General features: G+C 40.4%; 1 protein-coding gene across 5 annotated transcripts in view; it reads right to left on the bottom strand.

The window, feature by feature from the left end:
- Positions 1-3,247: 3,247 nt before the first annotated feature.
- The window catches only part of usp6nl (USP6 N-terminal like), a 218,867-nt gene continuing 198,492 nt past the window's right edge, over positions 3,248-23,622 (bottom strand). For all 5 annotated transcript variants that reach the window (XM_060903023.1, XM_060903020.1, XM_060903024.1 and 2 more), the window contains 4 exons: positions 19,294-19,359; positions 18,107-18,206; positions 17,856-18,008; positions 3,248-6,777 (listed from right to left, as the gene is read on the bottom strand). In XM_060903023.1, coding sequence (XP_060759006.1) covers positions 5,540-6,777; positions 17,856-18,008; positions 18,107-18,206; positions 19,294-19,359 — 1,557 coding nt within the window. In that variant the 3' untranslated portion in view covers positions 3,248-5,539. The remainder of the gene's footprint in view (positions 6,778-17,855; positions 18,009-18,106; positions 18,207-19,293; positions 19,360-23,622) is intronic.

Here is a 23,622-nt window from a genome sequence, read left to right as displayed (position 1 = left end):
TGACGTGTATATATAGATATAACAGCATGAATATTATGCCTTTTTAGTGTTTAAGTTTGTGAAATGTCGATTTCATATAAAATGGAAAATGTGATGTACATTGTATAAAAAGTGTTCTAGTAGTCTGTTTGGTGAGGTGCTGAAATACTGAGAGTGCAACAGATACGAGACACTTCAAAATAAGTTAATATCCAGTGAGAAGGCTAGATGGAGAATACAGCATGGGTCATGTTCCATTCAAACTGGACCCGTTCTTACTTCTAAACACTTTGATCTGGTCAATCCCCGTAGTACTCGATGATCATTGGAAACAGGAAAAAAAAAACAACAACAAAAAAAACAAAAACTATGTAGTGCAGTAAATACAGTGATGACAGAGAAGTTAAGGAGTGTTAGCAGGAGGAATATCGGGACCAGCTGAAGTGTGTATACAGGTCAGTACACACACACATTTACAATCTCTCTATACTGTACTTTTTTATAGATTGTATAAAAGCCAAAATAATTGTTAGCAGTTCCAGACTGTAGGTCATTAGCATCCAGGCTAATGCAGAAGAATGGGTCAATTTGAATGTAGTGTTTACTGAATGAAAACATTTTTAATATCTCCTCTCATCTCATTATCTGTAGCTGCTTTATCCTGTTCTACAGGGTCGCAGGCAAGCTGGAGCCTATCCCAGCTGACTACGGGCGAAAGGCGGGGTACACCCTGGACAAGTCGCCAGGTCATCACAGGGCTGACACATAGACACAGACAACCATTCACACTCACATTCACACCTACGCTCAATTTAGAGTCACCAGTTAACCTAACCTGCATGTCTTTGGACTGTGGGGGAAACCGGAGCACCCGGAGGAAACCCACGCGGACACGGGGAGAACATGCAAACTCCGCACAGAAAGGCCCTCGCCGGCCACGGGCTCGAACCCAGACCTTCTTGCTGTGAGGCGACAGCGCTAACCACTACACCACCGTGCCGCCCCTATATATATGAGTGATTCCACGCTTATGGGTACTGAAATGGGGACATGAACTTATTCACCTAAAACCATTTCTTTTTTTTACCATCAGGTCACAAAACATGTAATCTTTAATGAATGATATGTTAAAAGATAACTTTAATTTTCTGAGATGTAATAAAAACATATTTATATGCCAAAGTCAAGCCTATGAGTTCCAAAATGATGTCTGTTACATTACTTCTGTTACGATTGTCCATCTCGCGTCTGTTACAAATTAATTACAATCTAGCTATATACCATGTTAATCTTATTGAAAGAATGTGTATGTTTATTCTACTACACATGTTTATTAATTATATTTGCTAAAACATCACCTTCCTATGTTTCAAAAAGTAATTCTACATTGTTAAAATTGAGAATATATATGTCCACAACACTTCTGTTACGTTCTGACTTTGGCATATAAATATATTTTTATTACATCTCAGAAAATTAAAGTTATCTTTTAACATATCAATCATTAAAGATTACATGTTTTGTGACCTGATTGTAAAAAAAGAAATGGTTTTAGGTGAATTTTTAAAAATAAGTTCATGTCCCCATTTCAGTACCCATAAGCGTGGAATCACTCATATATTTTTTTTCCCATCCCACTGCACAAAAAAGAGCAAGCCCACAAATAAAACGAAGCCATCTGCATGATTATGTAATACATGGATCTTAAAAACTGCAGACTTGTACACAAATTGTCTAGAACTGTCCTCCCTCCATCACAGTTTCTGTAATACTCTGCAACTTTCATCATCTCGACATTTATTCCTGAAGTAAACTGCAGTTACTGCATTTTCTGGAATGAAAGATAAGGCGCGCGGGACAGAAGGTGCTCTTTCTGCTTCAGGTGGAGCGAAAAAACATTTTTTAAACAAGTTTTGTTTTTCAGCGTTTGTGTTTTGAAATCTAATTTATTTACACAAGGCGATAATGTTCGCCTGAACTAATTTCAAAGATATTTTTCAAACGTGTTTTGTCCTCCACTTTTCTAACGCAGGAGAAAAATAGATCTTCCCTTCCAAGATCAAGCTCTCTCCTATACTTCTTGCATGTTAAAAAAAAATCATAGCAAATATAAACTGACAAAACACTGCTACTCTGTTAGATTTTTTTTTATTTTTTGTTGCTATCTGATTGCTTACTAACATTGACTTAAAAACAGGATTCACATCTTTCCCATGTTGCCAGTTTATTAGGTATGACTAAAAAAAAAAAAAGTTTCCATCTAGCATCTTAAAGGTTAGAGAAGCAGCTCTGGAATCAAAAGGTCACTGGATCTATTCCCTGGACCAGCAGGAATGGCTGAAGTGCCCTTGAGCAAGGCATCTAACCCCCAACTGCTCTGGGCATGTTTTATGTCACTCTGGATAAGAGTGTCTACTAAATCCCTGCAATGTAATGTAAAGTGTTCTTTAGTGCATGTCCTTGAAAGATTCTCCATAAAACGGTGCACCAGAGGTTTTCGCTTTCAGAGCGAAAGATATGAACTTAGGTTCCAAGATATGAACTTGGAGGTAGGGGTAACTGTATTTTTCTAAAGGTGTATGTAGTTGCATTGTGTAGCTTTATGAACGCACACTGAACACGTCAGTCTCTCTCTCTCTCTCTCTCTCTGCCCCGTCTATGAAAAAAAAGGAAGAACCCATGATAAACAGAAAGTAAGAATAAGTAGAAGTCGAGGTTTTCATCGCGAGTGGGATCCTCCAGGACCCTGAGGCCCAAGAAAACTGATGGAGGAACGGAAAATCTTGACGTTCTTGCATGCTGTTCGATATAAAGTTTGCAGGGCAAAGAAACACCACGTTCATTATTAACATGTTCTAGTACTCATGAGGCGCTGCATGATGGACTGTTTTCTTAAATTACGTACTGTAAATGTCTAATTCTGGTTGTTTTGACTAATTTTGCTTACATTTTGAGTAACAAAATTCATCAGAATGATGAAGAGAGTAATAATTGCGGAAATGGGTGGAACTGGGATTTAAAAAAAAAAAAAGTCTCAACACACCTCTAGTTACAAGTACCTAATAAACTGGCAGCTCATGTTCAGTATACTGACTAAATAAAGCTAAAGAATAAGTTATATATATATATATATATATATATATATATATATATATATATATATATATATAAATATGGCATGCCGTTCAGGAAATTAATCTTTGAATATATTGAATGAATCCCCAAATATATTGAATGAAACTTTGAATATATGGAATGAATCCCTGAATATATGGAATGAAACTTTGAATATATTGAATGAATCCCCGAATATATTGAATGAATCCCTGAATATATGGAATGAAACTTTGAATATATGGAATGAAACTTTGTATTTTGCCCCCGCTCCCACAGCTCGGCAGACAGACAACAGGTCCCAAGAAAAACTCTGACTCAGAGGAGAGTATTAGAGTATATTGAGAAACGCTGTAAAACTCGACAAACAAAATTTACAAATTAGTTTTATATACAGAAAACACTGTTATACAAATATGATCCACAAGGGAAATGACTTTGTCACCGTAGCTTCGTTGCACATAAAAGAAGTAAACACTAATAAAACCACAAGCATTCGCCAGAGTGTTAACAATGTCTTCATTGTTTAAAATAGCCGCAACCAAATCCCGAGCCGGCTGACTCATTTTTGCTGCAGGACGGCAGCAGTGCCTTCATGACGTCAGCCAAGTTTCATTCCATATATTCAGAGTTTCATTCAATATATTCGGGGATTCATTCCATATATTCAGAGTTTCATTCCATATATTCAGAGTTTCATTCCATATATTCAAAGTTTCATTCAATATATTCGGGGATTCATTCAATATATTCAAAGTTTCATTCCATATATTCAGAGTTTCATTCCATATATTCAAAGTTTCATTCAATATATTCGGGGATTCATTCAATATATTCAGTTTCATTCAATATATTCGGGGATTCATTCCATATATTCAGAGTTTCATTCAATATATTCAAAGTTTCATTCAATATATTCGGGGATTCATTCAATATATTCAGTTTCATTCAATATATTCAGGGATTCATTCAATATATTCAGTTTCATTCAATATATTCGGGGATTCATTCAATATATTCAGTTTCATTCAATATATTCGGGGATTCATTCCATATATTCAGTTTCATTCAATATATTCGGGGATTCATTCCATATATTCAGGGATTCATTCCATATATTCAGAGATTCATTCCATATATTCAAAGTTTCATTCAATATATTCGGGGATTCATTCAATATATTCAGTTTCATTCAATATATTCGGGGATTCATTCCATATATTCAGAGTTTCATTCAATAAATTTGGGGATTCATTCAATATATTCAATGTTTCATTCAATACATTTGGGGATTCATTCAATATATTCAAAGATTAATTTCCTGAACGGCATGCCATAATATATATGAAAGAGAGAGAGAGAGACTGCTTTTTGTGTAGCTGATGACAGTATTTTGATGCTGTTCTCTTAATAAAAAAAAAAGCAGCTTTTGTTACAAAACCTTCCCTACCCTGAGCGTGTGCCATGATTAGATCAGTGTACAGACATTTCTTCTTTTCTAATCCTGATCTGATCTCGCGATAGAAAGACTCCTGCAGAATGTGATAAGTTGGATGTTCGGTTTGCGCTGATGCTCGTGACTCATTACAGGGTTTTACTGTGTGGCAGAAGGATGACGGCAGAATTCAGGATCCACCCGGTGATCAAACTCTCTATAGACTTGCACAGTAATCACATACAGGTTTCTTTCACTGCATAAACCCTTGAGAGAGAGAGAGAGAGAGAGAGAGAGAGAGAGAAATCTCCATACTGAGGAAAAAAATGTGGTTCATGCAAAAAAAAAAAAAAGATATAATTTGGGATTTTTTTTCTAATCTTAGCTCATTTTTAAAAAAATATTTACAACCCCAATATAATAAACTGAGCTCAAAAATATGTATGCAGTATATACATATAAAATTGTTATGCTTGTGAAAAACTAAATTATTAAAAATGATATTGGAAAAAAAAATTATTTTCTCTCCAATTCATGCTATTAACAAGCATGGTTAAATACATGGGAAAAAAAAAACTTTCTGTACAATTTTAAATGTAAAAATTTGGAAATTAAAAAGTGTTGCTGTGAAGGATTAAACTATTTAAGTTGAGAAAACAAACAAACAAAATCTTTAAACAGTCAGCCAGTCATACGGTTGATCGGTATAAAGATCTGGAGCTGGTGGGACCTGCCGTGTCGGTTCGGAGGGCAGAGTGAGTCATGACGAGGAAACACACTAAACAAACCAAAGAGATCCCTCTCACACACACACACACACACACACTCTAGATGACCAGCAATTCTACTTTCTATCCATCATTATTCTCTCCAACACTCACTTTTTCACTTCATATTTCTCTCACACTCTGACGTATCTTTATCTCCCTCACTCACTCTAACCACAGTCTCTCGCTCTTTTGGTCCATGTCTTGACTTCAGTCCCCATCTCACATCCTCCCTCTCTTTCTCTCAGAGCAGCATCGACTCCTGCATGGCGAAGGCCTCTTGTCGGTAATGAACTCCTCCGAACACCGTAGGCATCTGTGTCCTGCCAGTCGCGGCTCTGTAGTGCATCACGCTGTCTGAGACGGGCACTGGTGGGAAGCTGAACTCCTGCCCGAGGTGTACAGGTGAGAGCTGGGCTTTCTGAAAGCTGGATGACCGGGGTAACCTACCCGGAGTGTGCAGGAACGCCACGTCCACATCCGTCTCACCGTGCCAGCCCTGGTCTTGCCACTGCCTCTCATATCGCTGATCTACGTGACGAGTAGGCTGCCTCAGGAAATGCCCGCTTTCAACAAGGTTGTCCATCTGGCCTACAAAATCGGGATTGCTTGGCTGGCGCCGGTATGTGGTGTAGCTGTTATTCATCAGCACTCTTTCTGGTGAGCGATTTGGGGGTGTGGAGCGTGTTGGAGTACCGTATGCCCTCTCGTCATATGCCATTCCATACGCTCGGTTTTCCGGCTGCATTTTGGGTGGATATTGGGAATAAACAGGCATCACGCCTGGTGTGTGGTGTGAAGGTTGGCGAGGGTCAGACATCAAGTGTACGGGTGGATTTTTAGGAATTCGGAAAGTTGGAGCAGCGATACCACCACTAGGGGGCCTTGTAGGGCTGCCGTGTCTAACAGACGGTGCGACGTGCTGATGAGAAGGTTCCGAAACTTGCGTAAAACCCATAACGTCTACAACATCTCCATCGGTCACTGGGACATTGTCATACTGTGATGCGTTAGAGCCACGGTTGGAGCCGGGCACGAAACCTCGCGAGCGAGGACGATGATGACGGCGCTGTTCGTTGGCCACTGACATGGCAGGAGAAGACGGCACCGTACCACTGAGGATCATGTGCCCCTCCATCATGGCCGCCAGTCTGCCCTCGGATGGTTTTACCCACCGTGGCCCGATGTCTCTCCGCCCACTGGGACCCAAGTTCAAGTTCTGACTCAATGACCCTTGTGGTTTTCCGCTCTCAGTGGGCGTGGCTTCTTTGGTCCCATCCTTTTTCTCTGCCTTTTGTGGTGTTTTAGTCACCGAGTCTTTTTTCTCTCCGTTTGCTGAAACGGTTATTTCCGTGGCTGTGCTTGGAGAGGGCAGAGCCTCCATACGCCCATTAGCGATGTGATTGGCTTTCTCTGGTGCCAATCGCTCAGGCTCTGGTGGAAGCTGGCCGAGTGGCTTTGTAGGAAACTCCTCGTCTTTACCTGTACAGGCGAACACACAAATCTAATCAGAGCACGAAAAATGACAAATATCACATGGACTTCAACCTCTGAATGAATTATCCTCGCGTTTTTCAACCTAGTCTCTATTCAGCGTGTGTGAGATTACACCTGACAAAAATTTCAACACGTTTTTCTGACCTGACAAAAAAAAAACCCTGTTTAGTCGAATACAGCTCTCGACAACAACGGATTCATAATAAGACAAACAAGAACGAATGTCTGATTTTGAAAACCAAAGCTGCTTTTGTCTTGTTTTTACGTAGACCAATACAAAATCAAGTAATTTTGCTCTCCATACAGTTCCATCAGACCGTTCAATTCAGAAAATTTGTCACATCTTGAAAACAGCGAATTTTAAAAATTACACCTCAATTTACAAGTACCTTTGACTGAAGAATTTATGAACGCATCTAATAAAAAAATGTTGTTTCACATGAACATTTATTGATTCCCAAATAACTGCCTGTAGATCAGCGTTAAAAGTGAGTTCTGAACAAACAGGTTTTAGAAGACGTACAGTACCAGTCAAAAGTTTGGACACACCTTCTAATTCCATGTTTTTTCTTTATTTTTATGAATTAAAAAAAGTCACTTCATGTCTTAAAGTGATGATGGATGTCGTTTCTCTTTACTTAATTGAGCGGTTCTTGACATAATATGGATTACTACAGTTGTGGAATCGGGCTATTTACTGTATTATTATTATTTACTATTTGATCCCAAACCCATTAAGGCAGCAAGAAATTGCACTAATTAACTTTTGACGAGGCACCTGTTAATTGAAAAGCATTCCAGGTGACGACCTCATGAAGCTGGTTAAGATGACGCCAGTAGTGCGTAAAGCGTCATCAAGGTAAACGGGAGCTACTCTGAAGACTAAAATACACTACCGTTCAAAAGTTTGGGGTCACTTTGAAATGTCCTTATTTTTGAAAGAAAAGCACTGTTCTTTTCAATGAAGATCACTTTAAACTAATCAGAAATCCACTCTATACATTGCTAATGTGGTAAATGACTATTCTAGCTGCAAATGTCTGGTTTTTGGTGCAATATCTCCATAGGTGTATAGAGGCCCATTTCCAGCAACTCTCACTCCAGTGTTCTAATGGTACAATGTGTTTGCTCATTGCCTCAGAAAGCTAATGGATGATTAGAAAACCCTTGTACAATCATGTTAGCACAGCTGAAAACAGTTGAGCTCTTTAGAGAAGCTATAAAACTGACCTTCCTTTGAGCAGATTGAGTTTCTGAAGCATCACATTTGTGGGGTCGATTAAATGCTCAAAATGGCCAGAAAAATGTCTTGACTATATTTTCTATTCATTTTACAACTTATGGTGGGAAATAAAAGTGTGACTTTTCATGGAAAACACAAAATTGTCTGGGTGACCCCAAACTTTTGAACGGTAGTGTGTGTGTATATATATGTGTATATATATATATATATATATATATATATATATATATATATATATATATATATATATATACACACACACACACACACTAGCAGGTTACCCAGCGTTGCCTGGGTTTTGCAAAATTCTGGGTTGCCCCCAGACTTCCATGTCAAATTTGGTGAAGATCCATAGAGAAATGGTGATGTTAACCCAAGACAAACAAAAATCCAAACATCCAACACCCAGGGACCCCCTGGGGCCCGAATATGGAATTTCTGAGTTCTGCCAAATTGTGGCTATCTCCTGTACCTACGTACCAAGTTTAGTGAAGATCTTTCAAGAGTTTGTGTTGATAAATGTAATGTAAAAGGCATTTGGGGCGGGTGGATGTTGTGCCCCCCAGGGACTTCCCTGGGGCCCGTACATCAATTTTGTTTATATCTGCAAAATTCCAGGTCATCCCCGGACCTACTTGCCAAATTTGGTGAAAATCCGTCGAGAACAGCGATGTTAGCTCAAGACAAACAAACAAACTTTGCCGCTTATTTTCTATTCATTTTACAACTTATGGTGGTAAATAAAAGTGTGACTTTTCATGGAAAACACAAAATTGTCTGGGTGACCCCAAACTTTTGAACGGTAGTGTATGAACCATTATTTGTTGAACACTTTTTTTTTTTTACACTACATAATTCAATTTATGCTCCATGTGTGATTTCACAGTTTTGATGTCTTCAGTATTGTTCGACAGTGTAGAAAATATTCAAAATACAAAAAATCGTCAAACGAGTAGGGGTGTACAAACTTTTGACTGGTACTGTGTATCAGCTTTTACATTAATCACACTACAGATGCCGTACACTGACTTTCAAGATTAGGTTGAAAAACACTAGAGTATCTGAAGAGTTTCATTCCAAAAAAGTTGTTTATCCATTTTTAGAGATTATTGTCGTGAAACGTAGGAAACCTGGGCAAGCATTTTATTCTTTCATTTCAGCACAGGTGTGTGTAAGAACATATAAATGTATTCAAATATATTAATGACACACTTTTTAAATTTATTAAAAAAAACCTATCAATTTATTTCCATCAGAACCAACAAAATTCCACGAGCTTGAACATTGAACACAACTAATATTAAAAATAAATTATTAATAGTCATGGATAGCAACACCAGAATGAGCAAAAGTATCATGCATAAAAATATTAAAATAATAGAATTCCACAAATTAATCAAATTATATTAATGCTTTTAAAATACCAAGTGTATAAAAAAAGCAATATCATTATCTGTTATTATTATTATTATTATTACTACTACTACTATTGCTGCTTTCTGAGGGAAATAAATTAACATTTTAAATGAACGATTTAAGTTTTAAATTAAATATTGACGTAACGTTGATGTGCTTGCCTTTTCACTGTGCCTCGTGTGAGCACGTCTTAAAATTATCCTCCTCCATAAAATAAAACTACAATCGATAAAACACATTTTTGCAAAGAAACTCCTCCTCGTTCAACTGCGTAAATGACCATATTTGCTTCTAATGTGATCACATAATTACTACATATGACTCATGAGCATTCAGCTTCACCGATATAAACATGAAGTGAAGATTTGGTGCATAACGCATTTTGGAAAACAACCTCATTTCAGAAAATCACACACAGCTCTGCAAAAAAAAAAAAAAAAACTATTAAACTAATAAATAAACAAACAGTGAAGTGTAAGCAGTCATGCAGCAGGACATCCTTCAGAGAATCAAAAATAAAATAAAAAGTTAGTATCCACATTCACTGTGAGGGAGAAAAAAAACGTCAAGCGACAGTGATCTCACCACATCAAATACAAACACTGATCACAAAGTCGTCGAAAACCACGTGAGGCCCAATTAAAACACAGCAGGATGTGTTGGGAGGTGCGACTCGTGACCATACAGGTGGCACACAGAAGGGAGACGGTGTTCAAGTGTGAAACAGAAACAGATAAAACAGACAGACACGTACACGGATGGTCATGTTGACACTGAGGCCTGTGTTAACGGGACTGGATCTGATTACAAAGTAGGATCCTTTCTCACGGACGAAGAGCACTCTTTCCTCGGTTGACACTTTATATTTCTAAAAGCATTTAACCCTTGGCTTTGAGAAATTCTCAGAAATTCCCTCCAAGCAGTCACGCATGTACAACCCCGATTCCAAAAAAGTTGGGACAAAGTACAAATTGTAGATAAAAACGGAATGCAATGATGTGGAAGTTTCAAAATTCCATATTTTATTCAGAATAGAACATAGATGACATATCAAATGTTTAAACTGAGAAAATGTATCATTTAAAGAGAAAAATTAGGTGATTTTAAATTTCATGACAACAACACATCTCAAAAAAGTTGGGACAAGGCCATGTTTCCCACTGTGAGACATCCCCTTTTCTCTTTACAACAGTCTGTAAACGTCTGGGGACTGAGGAGACAAGTTGCTCAAGTTTAGGGATAGGAATGTTAACCCATTCTTGTCTAATATAGGATTCTAGTTGCTCAACTGTCTTAGGTCTTTTTTGTCGTATCTTCCGTTTTATGATGCGCCAAATGTTTTCTATGGGTGAAAGATCTGGACTGCAGGCTGGCCAGTTCAGTACCCGGACCCTTCTTCTACGCAGCCATGATGCTGTAATTGATGCAGTATGTGGTTTGGCATTGTCATGTTGGAAAATGCAAGGTCTTCCCTGAAAGAGACGTCGTCTGGATGGGAGCATATGTTGCTCTAGAACCTGGATATACCTTTCAGCATTGATGGTGTCTTTCCAGATGTGTAAGCTGCCCATGCCACACGCACTAATGCAACCCCATACCATCAGAGATGCAGGCTTCTGAACTGAGCGCTGATAACAACTTGGGTCGTCCGTCTCCTCTTTAGTCCGAATGACACGGCATCCCTGATTTCCATAAAGAACTTCAAATTTTGATTTGTCTGACCACAGAACAGTTTTCCACTTTGCCACAGTCCATTTTAAATGAGCCTTGGCCCAGAGAAGACGTCTGCGCTTCTGGATCATGTTTAGATACGGCTTCTTCTTTGAACTATAGAGTTTTAGCTGGCAACGGTGGATGGTACGGTGAATTGTGTTCACAGATAATGTTCTCTGGAAATATTCCTGAGCCCATTTTGTGATTTCCAATACAGAAGCATGCCTGTATGTGATGCAGTGCCGTCTAAGGGCCCGAAGATCACGGGCACCCAGTATGGTTTTCCGGCCTTGACCCTTACACACAGAGATTCTTCCAGATTCTCTGAATCTTTTGATGATATTATGCACTGTAGATGATGATATGTTCAAACTCTTTGCAATTTTACACTGTCGAACTCCTTTCTGATATTGCTCCACTATTTTTCGGTGCAGAATTAGGGGGATTGGTGATCCTCTTCCCATCTTTACTTCTGAGAGCCGCTGCCACTCCAAGATGCTCTTTTTATACCCAGTCATGTTAATGACCTATTGCCAATTGACCTAATGAGTTGCAATTTGCTCCTCCAGCTGTTCCTTTTTTGTACCTTTAACTTTTCCAGCCTCTTATTGCCCCTGTCCCAACTTTTTTGAGATGCGTTGCTTTCATGAAATTTCAAATGAGCCAATATTTGGCATGAAATTTCAAAATGTCTCACTTTCGACATTTGATATGTTGTCTATGTTCTATTGTGAATACAATATCAGTTTTTGAGATTTGTAATTTATTGCATTCTGTTTTTATTTACAATTTGTACTTTGTCCCAACTTTTTTGGAATCGGGGTTGTACATGTCTAACAGAGCTCGGATATCTGAACTCTGATCCTGACTCAGTTAGAGAGTCTCCTGCAATGCTTTCAGCTTCCTCACAGAATGACTGCCACGCCGTTCTTGAGTTGTTCGAGAGCTATGTGCCATGTCGAAAGGGATAGACAGTGAGGGGGGAATAAATATTTAGACACTTTTTGTTATTTAATATAATCCCATTGCATATATCCACTTCAGACTTATATGTGAGGTCAGAAGTTTACTCATCATGGATGTACCGTGGCTATTTTGGGTTTTCAATTATTTCTTTGAATTGTTCTTTTTCTGTGGCAGAATGATTGTCCAACACGTATTAATGGGGGGGGGGGGGGGGGGGGAATTCGGTGCTTAAGTTTTAATTTGTGTTCTCTGAAATCAATACAGGGTCAAAAATATACATGCAGCACACCTAGTATTTGTTAAAATGTCCCTTAGAAAATTTTACCTTGAAAGGGTTCTCCAGAAAATCTGATGTAGCCGGCTAAAAAAAACAAAAAAACGCAATATCCCCCTGCTGGCAACTATGCCATAACTCTGGTAAAATGCGACTGAATTGAATGAAATTGCAATCTGCGTCTCTTGGGCAGCACGGTGGTGTAGTAGTTAGCACTGTCACCTAGATTAGATTAGATTAGATAGAACTTTATTGATCCCTTTGGGAGGGTTCCCTCAGGGAAATTAAAATTCCACCAGCATCATGACAGGATAAACAGAGAATAGAAAATAGAGAAAACTTCTAGATAAATTAAAATTATTTACATATACAAATATAAAAAGGAATAAGATATGGGAAAAGAAGAAAGAAAAAGTCCAGCAGGAGAGGTATTGCACATTTATACTGCACGTTGTCCAGTATTGCTTTTTGTCAGGCTAGGCCACTGCTCCTTCCTGTCCTCTGTCTTCCTGTTACCCCCCCCCCAGACAGGAGTTGTACAGTCTGATGGCGTGAGGGACAAAGGAGTTTTTAAGTCTGTTCGTCCTGCACTTGGGAAGGAGCATTTTGTCACTGAACAGGCTCCTCTGGTTGCTGATGACGGTGTGCAGAGGGTGACTGGCATCGTCCATGATGTTCAGTAGTTAACCTCACAGCAAGAAGGTTCTGGGTTCAAGCCCAGTGGCTGACGGGGGCCTTTCTGTGTGGAGTCTGCATGTTCTCCCCGTGTCTGCTCCGGTTTCCCCCACAGTCCAAAGACATGCAGGTTAGGTTAACATGGGGCAGCCATGGCCTGAGTTTGGGCTGAAGTGCCCTTGAGCAAGGCACCAAACCCCCAACTGGTCCCCGGGTGCTGTAGCATAGCTGCCCACTGCTCTGGGTATGTGTATGTGCTCATTGCTCACTTGAGTGTGCATGTGTGTGTTCACTGCTTCAGATGGGTTAAATGCAGAGGAGGAATTTCATTGTGTGCTTAAGTCTGTGCTTGAGTGTACGTGTGACGAATAAAGGCTTCTTGGCTTGGTATTACTGACATATAACAAAGAATCCTGCCAAGTTTCGTGAAATTCCTCCAAAAATTGTGAGAGGAGTTGATTTCAGAAGCTTCCCGGGACGGACTGACGAACATCGCCACGACATAATCCCCCTTCGGGCCTTTCAGCCAGCGGGGGATAATAATAAATAGTAGTAGGTGGCTCTGGAATTTGAAATTTACATGCCTTCTGGTGGCTGCAGGTGCATTCTTAGCTAATAAATTACTAACCATTTCCATGTAAAATACTTGCAAAATATGTATGAAATTTCCCACCAGATGTGTGCACGCTTGGCTTTCTTAGTTCCCCTCTGTAGTATGCTGCCTGGCTCTGTAACATAACTACATATGCTACGACGCGGTAACGTGGTTCGGCTCAGCCAATCAGAGAGTGAGAATCGATCTACAAATATGGTGTCGCTTCCGGTCATGTTAGACCCGAATTGAAGACAATTTCGTGGTGGAATAATTGGATCTGCAGTAAATTAAGCCTCGGTCACAACCGGCCGTACGTGCTCCTACGGCCGGTCTACGTGCAAAAAACGCAAGAAACGCACGGAGGGCGAGCGTGTGACGTGCTGATTTTCGAGCCGTAGACTGACCGCAGAGGTTCTTTGTCATGTCAAACAAACTCTACAGGCGCTTATGTTTTTTTTCAGGTTGCAAGACAAACTTACGGCCAACGTGCGTCTTTCTCCATGAACAAAAAAAAAACGCAGCGATTTGGGAAACGCCAAAAATCGCACGGCCAAAAAACCGTACGTCCGGTTGTGACCTAGGCTTTATGGGCAGCGGAGAGGATATAAACCGTTTGAACATTGAAAGGCAATTTTTTTTTTTCTGGGATCGAGTAGCCGGCGCAGACCGTCTGTGTAGCTGGAGAAAACCGCCGGTCGCTGGCGCTTGGGGACATCTCCGTCTTAACCAGATGCTTTTAGCAGCCGTTAACAAGCTTCTTACAAAATTCTGGTTGGATATTTGCCCACTCTTCTTGGCAGAATTAGCAAAATTCAATTACATTTTTTGGTTTTCTGGCATGGACCTGACTTTAAAGCATGGTCCAGATTTTTTCCACAGGGTTGAGGGTCAGGACTTTGGGAAGGCCATTCCTAGAGCTAAACATCAGCCTGCTTTATCCATTCCATAACCAGCTCTGATGAGTTTTTGGGGTCATTGTCCTGTGAGAAGACACAGTTTCAGCAGTCTAGCTGATGGTTTGAGGTCACGTTGAAGAATTCTGAGGTAGTCCTCCTTCTTCGTGATTCCGTCCACTTTGTTTATGCATGCTTAACAGTTGGTACAGTGTTCTTGAGTTGAATGCCTCACCTTTACTCCACCAAAAACATACTCCTGGTCACTGTGGCCAAACAACTTAATCTCTGCCTTATCTGACCATAAAAAATTCCTTCAGGCTTTTTCTTTGTCTATATGTGATCAGCTTCAGACTTTAGCCAAGCTTGAAGGTGTCGACTTTGGAGCAGGGGTTTCTTTCTTGGACGGTAGCCTCTCAGTCCATGCTGATGTAAAACTGGCTTTACCGTAGACCGTGACACTAGTGTTCCAGCAGCTTCCAGGTCATGGCAGGTCGATGCCTTGGAGGTTCTTGGGTTGTTCCTGACCATCCAAACCAATTTTCTCTCTGCTGAGGGTGACAGCTCGGGTCTTCTTCCAGACCTTGGCAAAGTGGCTACACGTCCCAAAAACTTGTACTTTCCAAACAAACCCTTTTTATGCTTTACAGAGAAGCTACCTGCTGTAGTCAACCATGATCACGGACAGGAAGTTAAGAAGCATTGGCCTTGACAGGTTCAGACGTTTTGGAACTTTCACCACGACTGGGTGTGTGAATATTTTTGACCCTGTATGTAGAATTTTAACTTTGTGTTGATTTCAGAAAACCTCAAATAAACTAAAACTAGGAGCAATTTATTGGTTTTTCTATTTAAGCTCTACGTTCTAAAATCATTCTTCGCCAGAAAAACAACAGTTCAAAGAAATCACTGAAAGCCCAATATTGCCTCGACATTCACGTCCATGATGAGTGTACCGTATGTAAACCTCTGGCCTCAGCTGTACACACATAACGTCTCTTGACTTTGTACTTACAAATGTGAACGAAGAAGTATGTATCCACAAGATTAAACAAAGATATGCTATATGGCCAAAAGCATTTGAACACATGACCATCACACCTATGAGCTTGTTGGACATCCTATTCCAAATATCACGGGCATTAATATGTAGTCAGTCCCGCTTTTGTGGTTGTAACAGCCTTCAGGCTTCGAGAAAGACTTCTGTACAAAGTGTGGAGTGTGTCTGTGGGAAATTGTTCCCATGGAATACGCACTGCAAGTACAGTATATCAAATAACAAAAACAAATATGTCTGAATCCTTACTCCTTACTTCCCTTCACTGTCATCTTCGAACTCTTTCTCTCTAAATTTTAGGTTTCACTGTCTCTCTTGTAATATTGTATATTATTCTATCCCCGTTCACTGGATATGAGCAATCACGCGCTCTGATTAGCAACTCTCCTATAAGGCTATCAGATCATATACCGTGAGTAGAGAAAACAAAATGGCGGCGCGTGCTGCGGAACCAACTGAGGATGAAATAAAAACTCTACGTGAAAACAAACCCCCAAAAAATACCAAAAAAAAAAAGCAACAAAATATGGAATGAAAGTATTTATTGGTAAGGGCGTATCTTTTTTTTTTCCCCCCAAGAATTATTATTATCGCATTTTTCACAAATTGCTCCTGTCATTTCACCGGCTTGTTTACATTCTTCATCTTTAAGCATTAAAATTTGTTGAATTTTTTTTTTTTAGACTGGTTCGAAAGCTCAAAGAAGTTTGAAAATTACAGAACTGAAATGTCTGAGGAAGAATTAAATAAATGTCTAAATCTATTCTATACCTCGGCACGACAGCAAGACGGCATTTTCTACAAAAAACAAACAAACAACAACAAAAAAACCCCACTAAAGTCAATTCATGCACCCATCGATAGGTTTTTAAGAAGTCTGCCTAAGCGGAAATGATTTTGTCCGATGTTTTGTACAAAGTTTTTATTTACTGAATTTGCAAAAAAAATAAAAATGCTCCGTTTCTCAAAATCAAGTGAATGTGGATAGAATAAAACAGTTATTCCACTCAATCTCATCGTACGTGGCTTATAGCCGACTCAGAGCTACGCGCCTCATTGGCTACCAGCTCATGTACGACTTGATTTCGTGGAATAACTGTTAATTATGTTTTAAGAAAGACATCCAGAAATACCCTCATATTATTATTATCCGCCTCTAGTAGTGATGATTTTGGATATTACCGTCCTGGTAAGTCTTTGAATAGATTTTATTTTTAGTACACAACAGATTGAGCGCCTCCCCATGGAGCTACCCAGGAGACAGGCCATTATACTGTCAGGCAGTAATATGTGGTCTAAAATAGTGAGCACACGCTCACTAATTACCTACCCTCAACTGCCCTCGCCTCATCAAATATGCTAATTCTAATGATTTTATCCTGCTCTGAAAACTTCTGCTTTAAAAACGCTTATTATGAAACATTTCTGGGGCTTTCAGTGGTCACAGTTGTTACAAGAAAAAAAAAATGAACAACACATACCGAGGCTTTGTTACTGACAAAAAGGACAGACGGAAGGATGTGTACGAGCATGAGTGTGTGTTCATTTTGAAGGGTGCAGAGGGCAAGGCGTGGGACACACAGGAGGATGACTGAAAGACAAACACCGTTGCCCACCGGTTGTGTTTGATGGAGGGGGTTTTGTCCCCTTTCCCAACTGCACTATTGTTGACTGGAGCCGAGTTCAGTTCGGAGGGAGAGAACGAGAAGATTAAGAGTCAGACAGATTAGATAAGATTGAGAAATTTAGACAAGTAGATCAGACGAGAGGAACGAGAGAGAGAGAGAGAAGCATCCAAGAGAAGATCAGATAAGGGGAAGAAAAAAAAATGAGAACAAGGTGGTTCTGTGAGAAGATCAGATGAGAAGAAAAACAGATAAGAAGAACAAAAAAAAAAGTCAGTGAGATGATAAGACAAGGGGAAAAAGTAGATAAGACAAGAATGAGATTAGACCAGATGAGGAAAATTAAATTAGAGACACCCAGAAGATTAGACACAAATAATGCACTGTATGGTAGCAGTCATATATATTTACTCTATGTGTGTGTGAATACAATTATATATGAAGAATATGAGACTTGATCACTATTACAGAATATATTAATATCACTCCAAAGTATTATTTGTTGGTGTGTGTGTTTAATGCCAATGACTGCTAATATCTCAGAACGGTTACTGAAAACTCATGAAGCACTCTTCTCACCACCACACATGAGCGTGTGGGCGTTACCTGGAGGAGGAAGCTCTAGTTTGTGGCGTCTGAGTTCAGACATCGACATATGGAGCTGCTCGATGACATAATCATCAGTGAAGAGGAAATCCTTCGAGAGAGCAACTTGGAGGAACTCCACCAGGTCCTCCATGGAGTGCTTCATCAGGGTCTCTGGACACACACACACACACACACAGACACACTCTTGTATCGCTGGAACCACATGTTCTCATCAGGTCAGTTTCACACATACACAAAGGTGCCATTACTTTTGTGGAGCTTGAGGATGGTGTAGGACATCGCAGGCAGAACTTTCTCTCCCTCGAGTATGTAGATGTCCCATATCCTGAGGGTTAATGTGAAAGGGGTCTGTCAAACAGGATGGAAAACACACACACACACACACACATACATTAAACAAGGGCAAAGAGAGAGTAAATGTGTAGGGGGTGATTTCATCTGTTAAAAATCACTGGGCTCCTTCTCCATTCAAGGTCCTTATTAATTATTCATAAGCAATAGGTGCTGTGAGGAAGCCCTGTCTCTACAAGGTGTTCCAGGGGGCGGAGCCACATTAATTAACCTCCACCTTAAAGGAGAACTGAAGGGAAATTTTTTATTATCAAAATTCTCTCATTTTATTAAATATCGGAACGCATTTTTGATCGCTATTTTGTCGCTGCTATAGTGAGTTATGGGTGTTTGAAATATGCTCTGTAATATATCAGTCCATATGTCAAAGCAACGGCCGTAAACGAGATTCGTTGAGACCTGTGCGAGACATCGTAGAACGGAAGTAAAACGTACAGCGGAAATCAAAGCGACCGACATCTGCCAACGTTGTCAAAAGACGCGCGCGCCCTCTTTCGAATGCTGATGTAATCAAGCCGGAAGTTTTGTTTGCTTTGATCACAATCAGGAAAGTTTGTAAAAAGTAGGCAGTAATTGTCATTTAGACTCATTTTTGTGCAATACTTCGTTTGGAAAACAGTTTTCAAAATGGCGACACTGACACCTGGCTGACACTTCACGTTTCGAAGTCTCGCACAAGTCTCGTGAAGATCGCGCGGATAAGCGACGCCTGCCGTGGACCAAACGAACTAAATTCAACATGACTAAAAACCGAATAGGCCGATAAGTATAATATTTAATTGCAATTAGTTGCCAATACGAGTCACGATAAAAGGTTACTAAAACCGAAAACATAACTGAATAACACGTTAAGAAATAAAGCAAATTTAAAAATGACTTCAGTTCTTCTTTAAATTATACTCTCGAAATCTTCCCAACTTCCCACCGCTGCAGTCTCAGGTGGCATTTAATGGCATCCTGTACAGACAGGAAGTTGGGGGGAAAAAACCCTTATATTTATGATATGTTAAACATTTCCAGCCCTAATGTCAAGTCATCCCAATTTCTGATTGGACTGAGGATGCAGTGTGTGAGAGTCTCTTACACGATCCAGAAAGCACTGAAAGAACCACTTCATGGTATAGAGACTGGTGAAAACCTCCTGACTGTCCTGTGGAGGGAAACGGAAACACACACAGTTATTAAAGAGTACGCTAAAGAAACATTTCTCCACTCCGTACCCTGTGACAATACACCGGCCGACTTTTCGTTTTCTGATACTAAGCTGTAACTCCAGTCGCAGACAGGTTTGTTGATGAAATGATCTAATCACTTAATCACTACTAATCACTTATTAACTGAGCTTTACAGGAAAATATCAGACTGAGGTCGACAGTACGGACTGAACTATACGCGAGGTCCGTACAAAAATATCTCGGTCTGATGTTTTCCCGTAAAGACCGAGCAAGCGAGGTTAATAAGGAGTTTATTACATGGCTTTTTTATTTCTAAGATTAAAATAGACGCTCATTACAATGAGGCGTGACGCTGCTTTCAGTCACGTTATATTTATAACAGTTGAGTCACGCATGCAGAATAAACAGCTAGCGGTTTCAAAACTGAATTTCTGCTAGCGGTTTCTGAACGCTCTTCGTTGCTCATTTCTTGAATAATTCTGACACTTTCTTTGTCTTTCGGCCGGTTTCGATTCGATTTTGAGTTCCAATTCTTTTTTTTTTTTTGTCATTTTGGTTTTTTGCATCATTGAAAGCCGGCGCCTTGGAAAGAAAGTCCGTAAGAAAGTCGCCCACGGGCATTATGAGAAAATACTGCCCGCCAAGGAACCAATCAGAGCGCACGATTTTACCGGAAGTAGCTCGTGCCTTATCATAAAATGTTATAATTATCATGTTAATAAATTCCACAATACATGGTAAATGTTTTTACTACAATAGCAGTTACTGTGCAATAACATGAAGCAGTATTGACAGTTTGTTACATGCTATTGTACATGCAAGGCTCACAAGAGGCTTGATAATTAGCGTGCGCGCGCACACACCTCCTGCCTAATGAGTTCCAATTCATTATAAACGTCTCCTTTCACCACACGTATTAATTAATCATTCACTGACATTTAGCTCAGTGAGATGTGCTTTCCAGATATATGCACGAAAATTATTAAACTAGTGAAAAAATGATAACTGAAATAATTAGGAATAAAAGTAATTCCTCATTATCTTCAGCAGTAACTGTAGCGAGGTAACAATCAGGAATGTCTGCTGTATTCAGTGACTGCAGGTTATTTTCATTCATCTGCTTTATTCTGCCTTATGTACTAATATTATCATCTTGTCTGTAATATCATATGTAAATACCTTTGGGATTTCAGACATCTCATCTCATCTCATTATCTCTAGCCGCTTTATCCTTCTACAGGGTCGCAGGCAAGCTGGAGCCTATCCCAGCTGACTACGGGCAAAAGGCGGGGTACACCCTGGACAAGTCGCCAGGTCATCACAGGGCTGTCACATAGACACAGACAACCATTCACACTCACATTCACACCTACGGTCAATTTAGAGTCACCAGTTAACCTAACCTGCATGTCTTTGGACTGTGGGGGAAACCGGAGCACCCGGAGGAAACCCACGCGGACACGGGGAGAACATGCAAACTCCGCACAGAAAGGCCCTCGCCGGCCACGGGGCTCGAACCCAGGACCTTCTTGCTGTGAGGCGACAGCGCTAACCACTACACCACCATGCCGCCCGATTTCAGACATAAAATTAAAAAGTGCTATAAATTAAGAATTACTCTGGCCATGTTGAATTTTCCGTTCTGATATTAATGCGCTTGTTCTCATTGTCATCATTTTCAGATTAACAGCTAATTCACAAAGACTCGGAGGGCAGGTGCTAAATTTTTCCGTGAGGAGATTTCACATTTTTGGAAGGAGTCTCCAGTGTCGACGCTTTGTAACATTCGGAGATAAAACTGTAACGTTTACCAGGCATGAAAACGGGTCGGGGTGAAAAAGGTGAGAAGGGTGCGCGAGTGGTGACATGGCCTCTGGTGTTGTTTTGTTTGGGGGGGGGGGTCCTCCCCCAGAATAAATATTATAGCCTCCTTACTAAGTATACTGTATTGACATTTGCACAAGGACATACAGTACAAATACATGTAGTTATAGTGAAATTATGCCCTGGAAAAAAATGCGAATAATAGAATGAAGAAAGTGGAGAACACGCAAGGAATAGTGATCATTTTTTCCTTTTATTTGCCTGGACCACCAGTGTCTCCATGGCCCGCTTTCGCCGAGTTGCCACATGTTTCAGCCTTGCCCGCTTCTCTCCTTCAGCAGTCGGTTTCATGGCCTGCTGAGCACTGCAAGTTGCTTGAGAGCCATACTTGCTCTGCTGCTTTCCCTCCTTGTTCACCCTCCGCTGGTGTTTGTATGTGGCTGCTGCAGAGTTAATGTCCTTGCACAATGTTCTGTCCACTTCCCCAAACTTCACGTCCTCCCTTCTAAAGAGCTGCATAGCTGTCTTCCCCCTGGACATCAGCGTGTACTTGACCGTCTGTATTGCATTAAATGTTTCCACATTCATGTTGCCACTCCTTTGATCAATTACATCATTCATCAGACTAAATGAGGACTCGACTCTAGGTCCATGAAAGATGGAGAGGCAACACTTAACCAGTGCACCCAGGGAGGGGTACTTGTCTGGTCTGTCGAAGACATGACCCCACCACTCCACGATGCTCTCTCCCTCCTTGAAGCTGGGGATGGTCAGGTCAACACTGAACCGCACAAGTTCCCTCTGGATATCCTGGTCTGCTGGCAAGAGGTGCCCCAGCATACCACTCAGCCTGCCAAGATATGGAAGTACCTGCAGCTTTCAGCTCTTTTTAAATCAAGGCTGAATACTTTCTTCTTTGCTGCTGTCTTTTATTAAATCAAATTTGAGACTTTTAATTTGATTTCTTTCAGCACGGACAGCACTACAAAATGGCGTCTCCACTATACAGTGCCCTATATAGTGAGTAGCGAGCAATTTCGGACACAGGGATTGTCAAAAGATGCGCGCACCCTCTTTCGAATGCTGACATAATCAAGCCGGAAGTTTTGTTTGTTTTGATAGCGATCAGGAAAGTTTGAAAAAAGTAGGAAATTCAGTCCGATGACTCAATCCAGCTTCCAGCGGTCTGGCCTGCACTCTGACTGATGTGTGCACGCTCTGGCCAGCAGGAGAAGAGGCACGAAATGATGCTGCTTGCCCTTCGCAGCGAGATGTACTCGTTGCTATGGCGTCAATATCAAAGCAGGAGGAAGAGGCGCAAACCGTCACGAACTGTCTATGGGTGCGAAGCGACCTCCTTGCCCTTTGGGTCAATATCAAACCCCCCCCCCCCCCCCAATTTTTTTTTCTCATCGGATCTACACGGTTCATGTAGGTCACCCATTTTGGTTTCAAAATGGCGAATTTCGCCGAAAGGTGAGGGATTTTCATGCATGGTTTACACAAGAAAGTGTTCAGGAAAGGGCACTTTACGATTTCTGCGTAACATCAAGTCGCTGTTTTTTGTTCGTTGTATTAACTTTAAGGCTGAGAAAAAAATAAAGAACAGCTTGGGAAAAATGACTGGTTTTCGCTGCAGTAACATAAGTGATAACAGGAACTAACTTGTCTTATGGACATCTCATCTCATTATCTCTAGCCGCTTTATCCTTCTACAGGGTCGCAGGCAAGCTGGAGCCTATCCCAGCTGACTACGGGCGAAAGGTGGGGTACACCCTGGACAAGTCGCCAGGTCATCGCAGGGCTGACACATAGACACAGACAACCATTCACACTCACATTCACACCTACGGTCAATTTAGAGTCACCAGTTAACCTAACCTGCATGTCTTTGGACTGTGGGGGAAACCGGAGCACCCGGAGGAAACCCACGCGGACACGGGAGAACATGCAAACTCCGCACAGAAAGGCCCTCGCCGGCCCCGGGGCTCGAACCCAGGACCTTCTTGCTGTGAGGCGACAGCGCTAACCACTACACCACCGTGCCGCCCCGTCTTATGGACATTTCACAACAATTCATGATTCGATTCAAGATATTGGGTTCACATGATTCAATTTTCCCCAAGATATTTTTTTGAAAACAAGACCAAAAAAAATTATTACCAAGAAAATGCAAAATTTATTTTCCTACTCTGTATCAACTTAAAAACACCTTTGTTAAATTAAAAAAAAAATTAAAAATCTTTCATTTAATTAATAACCAACAATAATTAATTACACACATTTGTAAAGGCGGGAGTGAAATATATATATATATATATATATATATATATATATATATATATATATATATATATACACAGGGAGTGCAGAATTATTAGGCAAGTTGTATTTTTGAGGATTAGTTTTATTAT

Source organism: Neoarius graeffei, chromosome 21 (assembly GCF_027579695.1).
Source record: "Neoarius graeffei isolate fNeoGra1 chromosome 21, fNeoGra1.pri, whole genome shotgun sequence".
Lineage (NCBI taxonomy): Eukaryota > Metazoa > Chordata > Actinopteri > Siluriformes > Ariidae > Neoarius > Neoarius graeffei.
The sequence above is the reverse complement of the archived record's forward strand: the minus strand, read 5'-3'. Positions and strand labels throughout refer to the sequence as shown.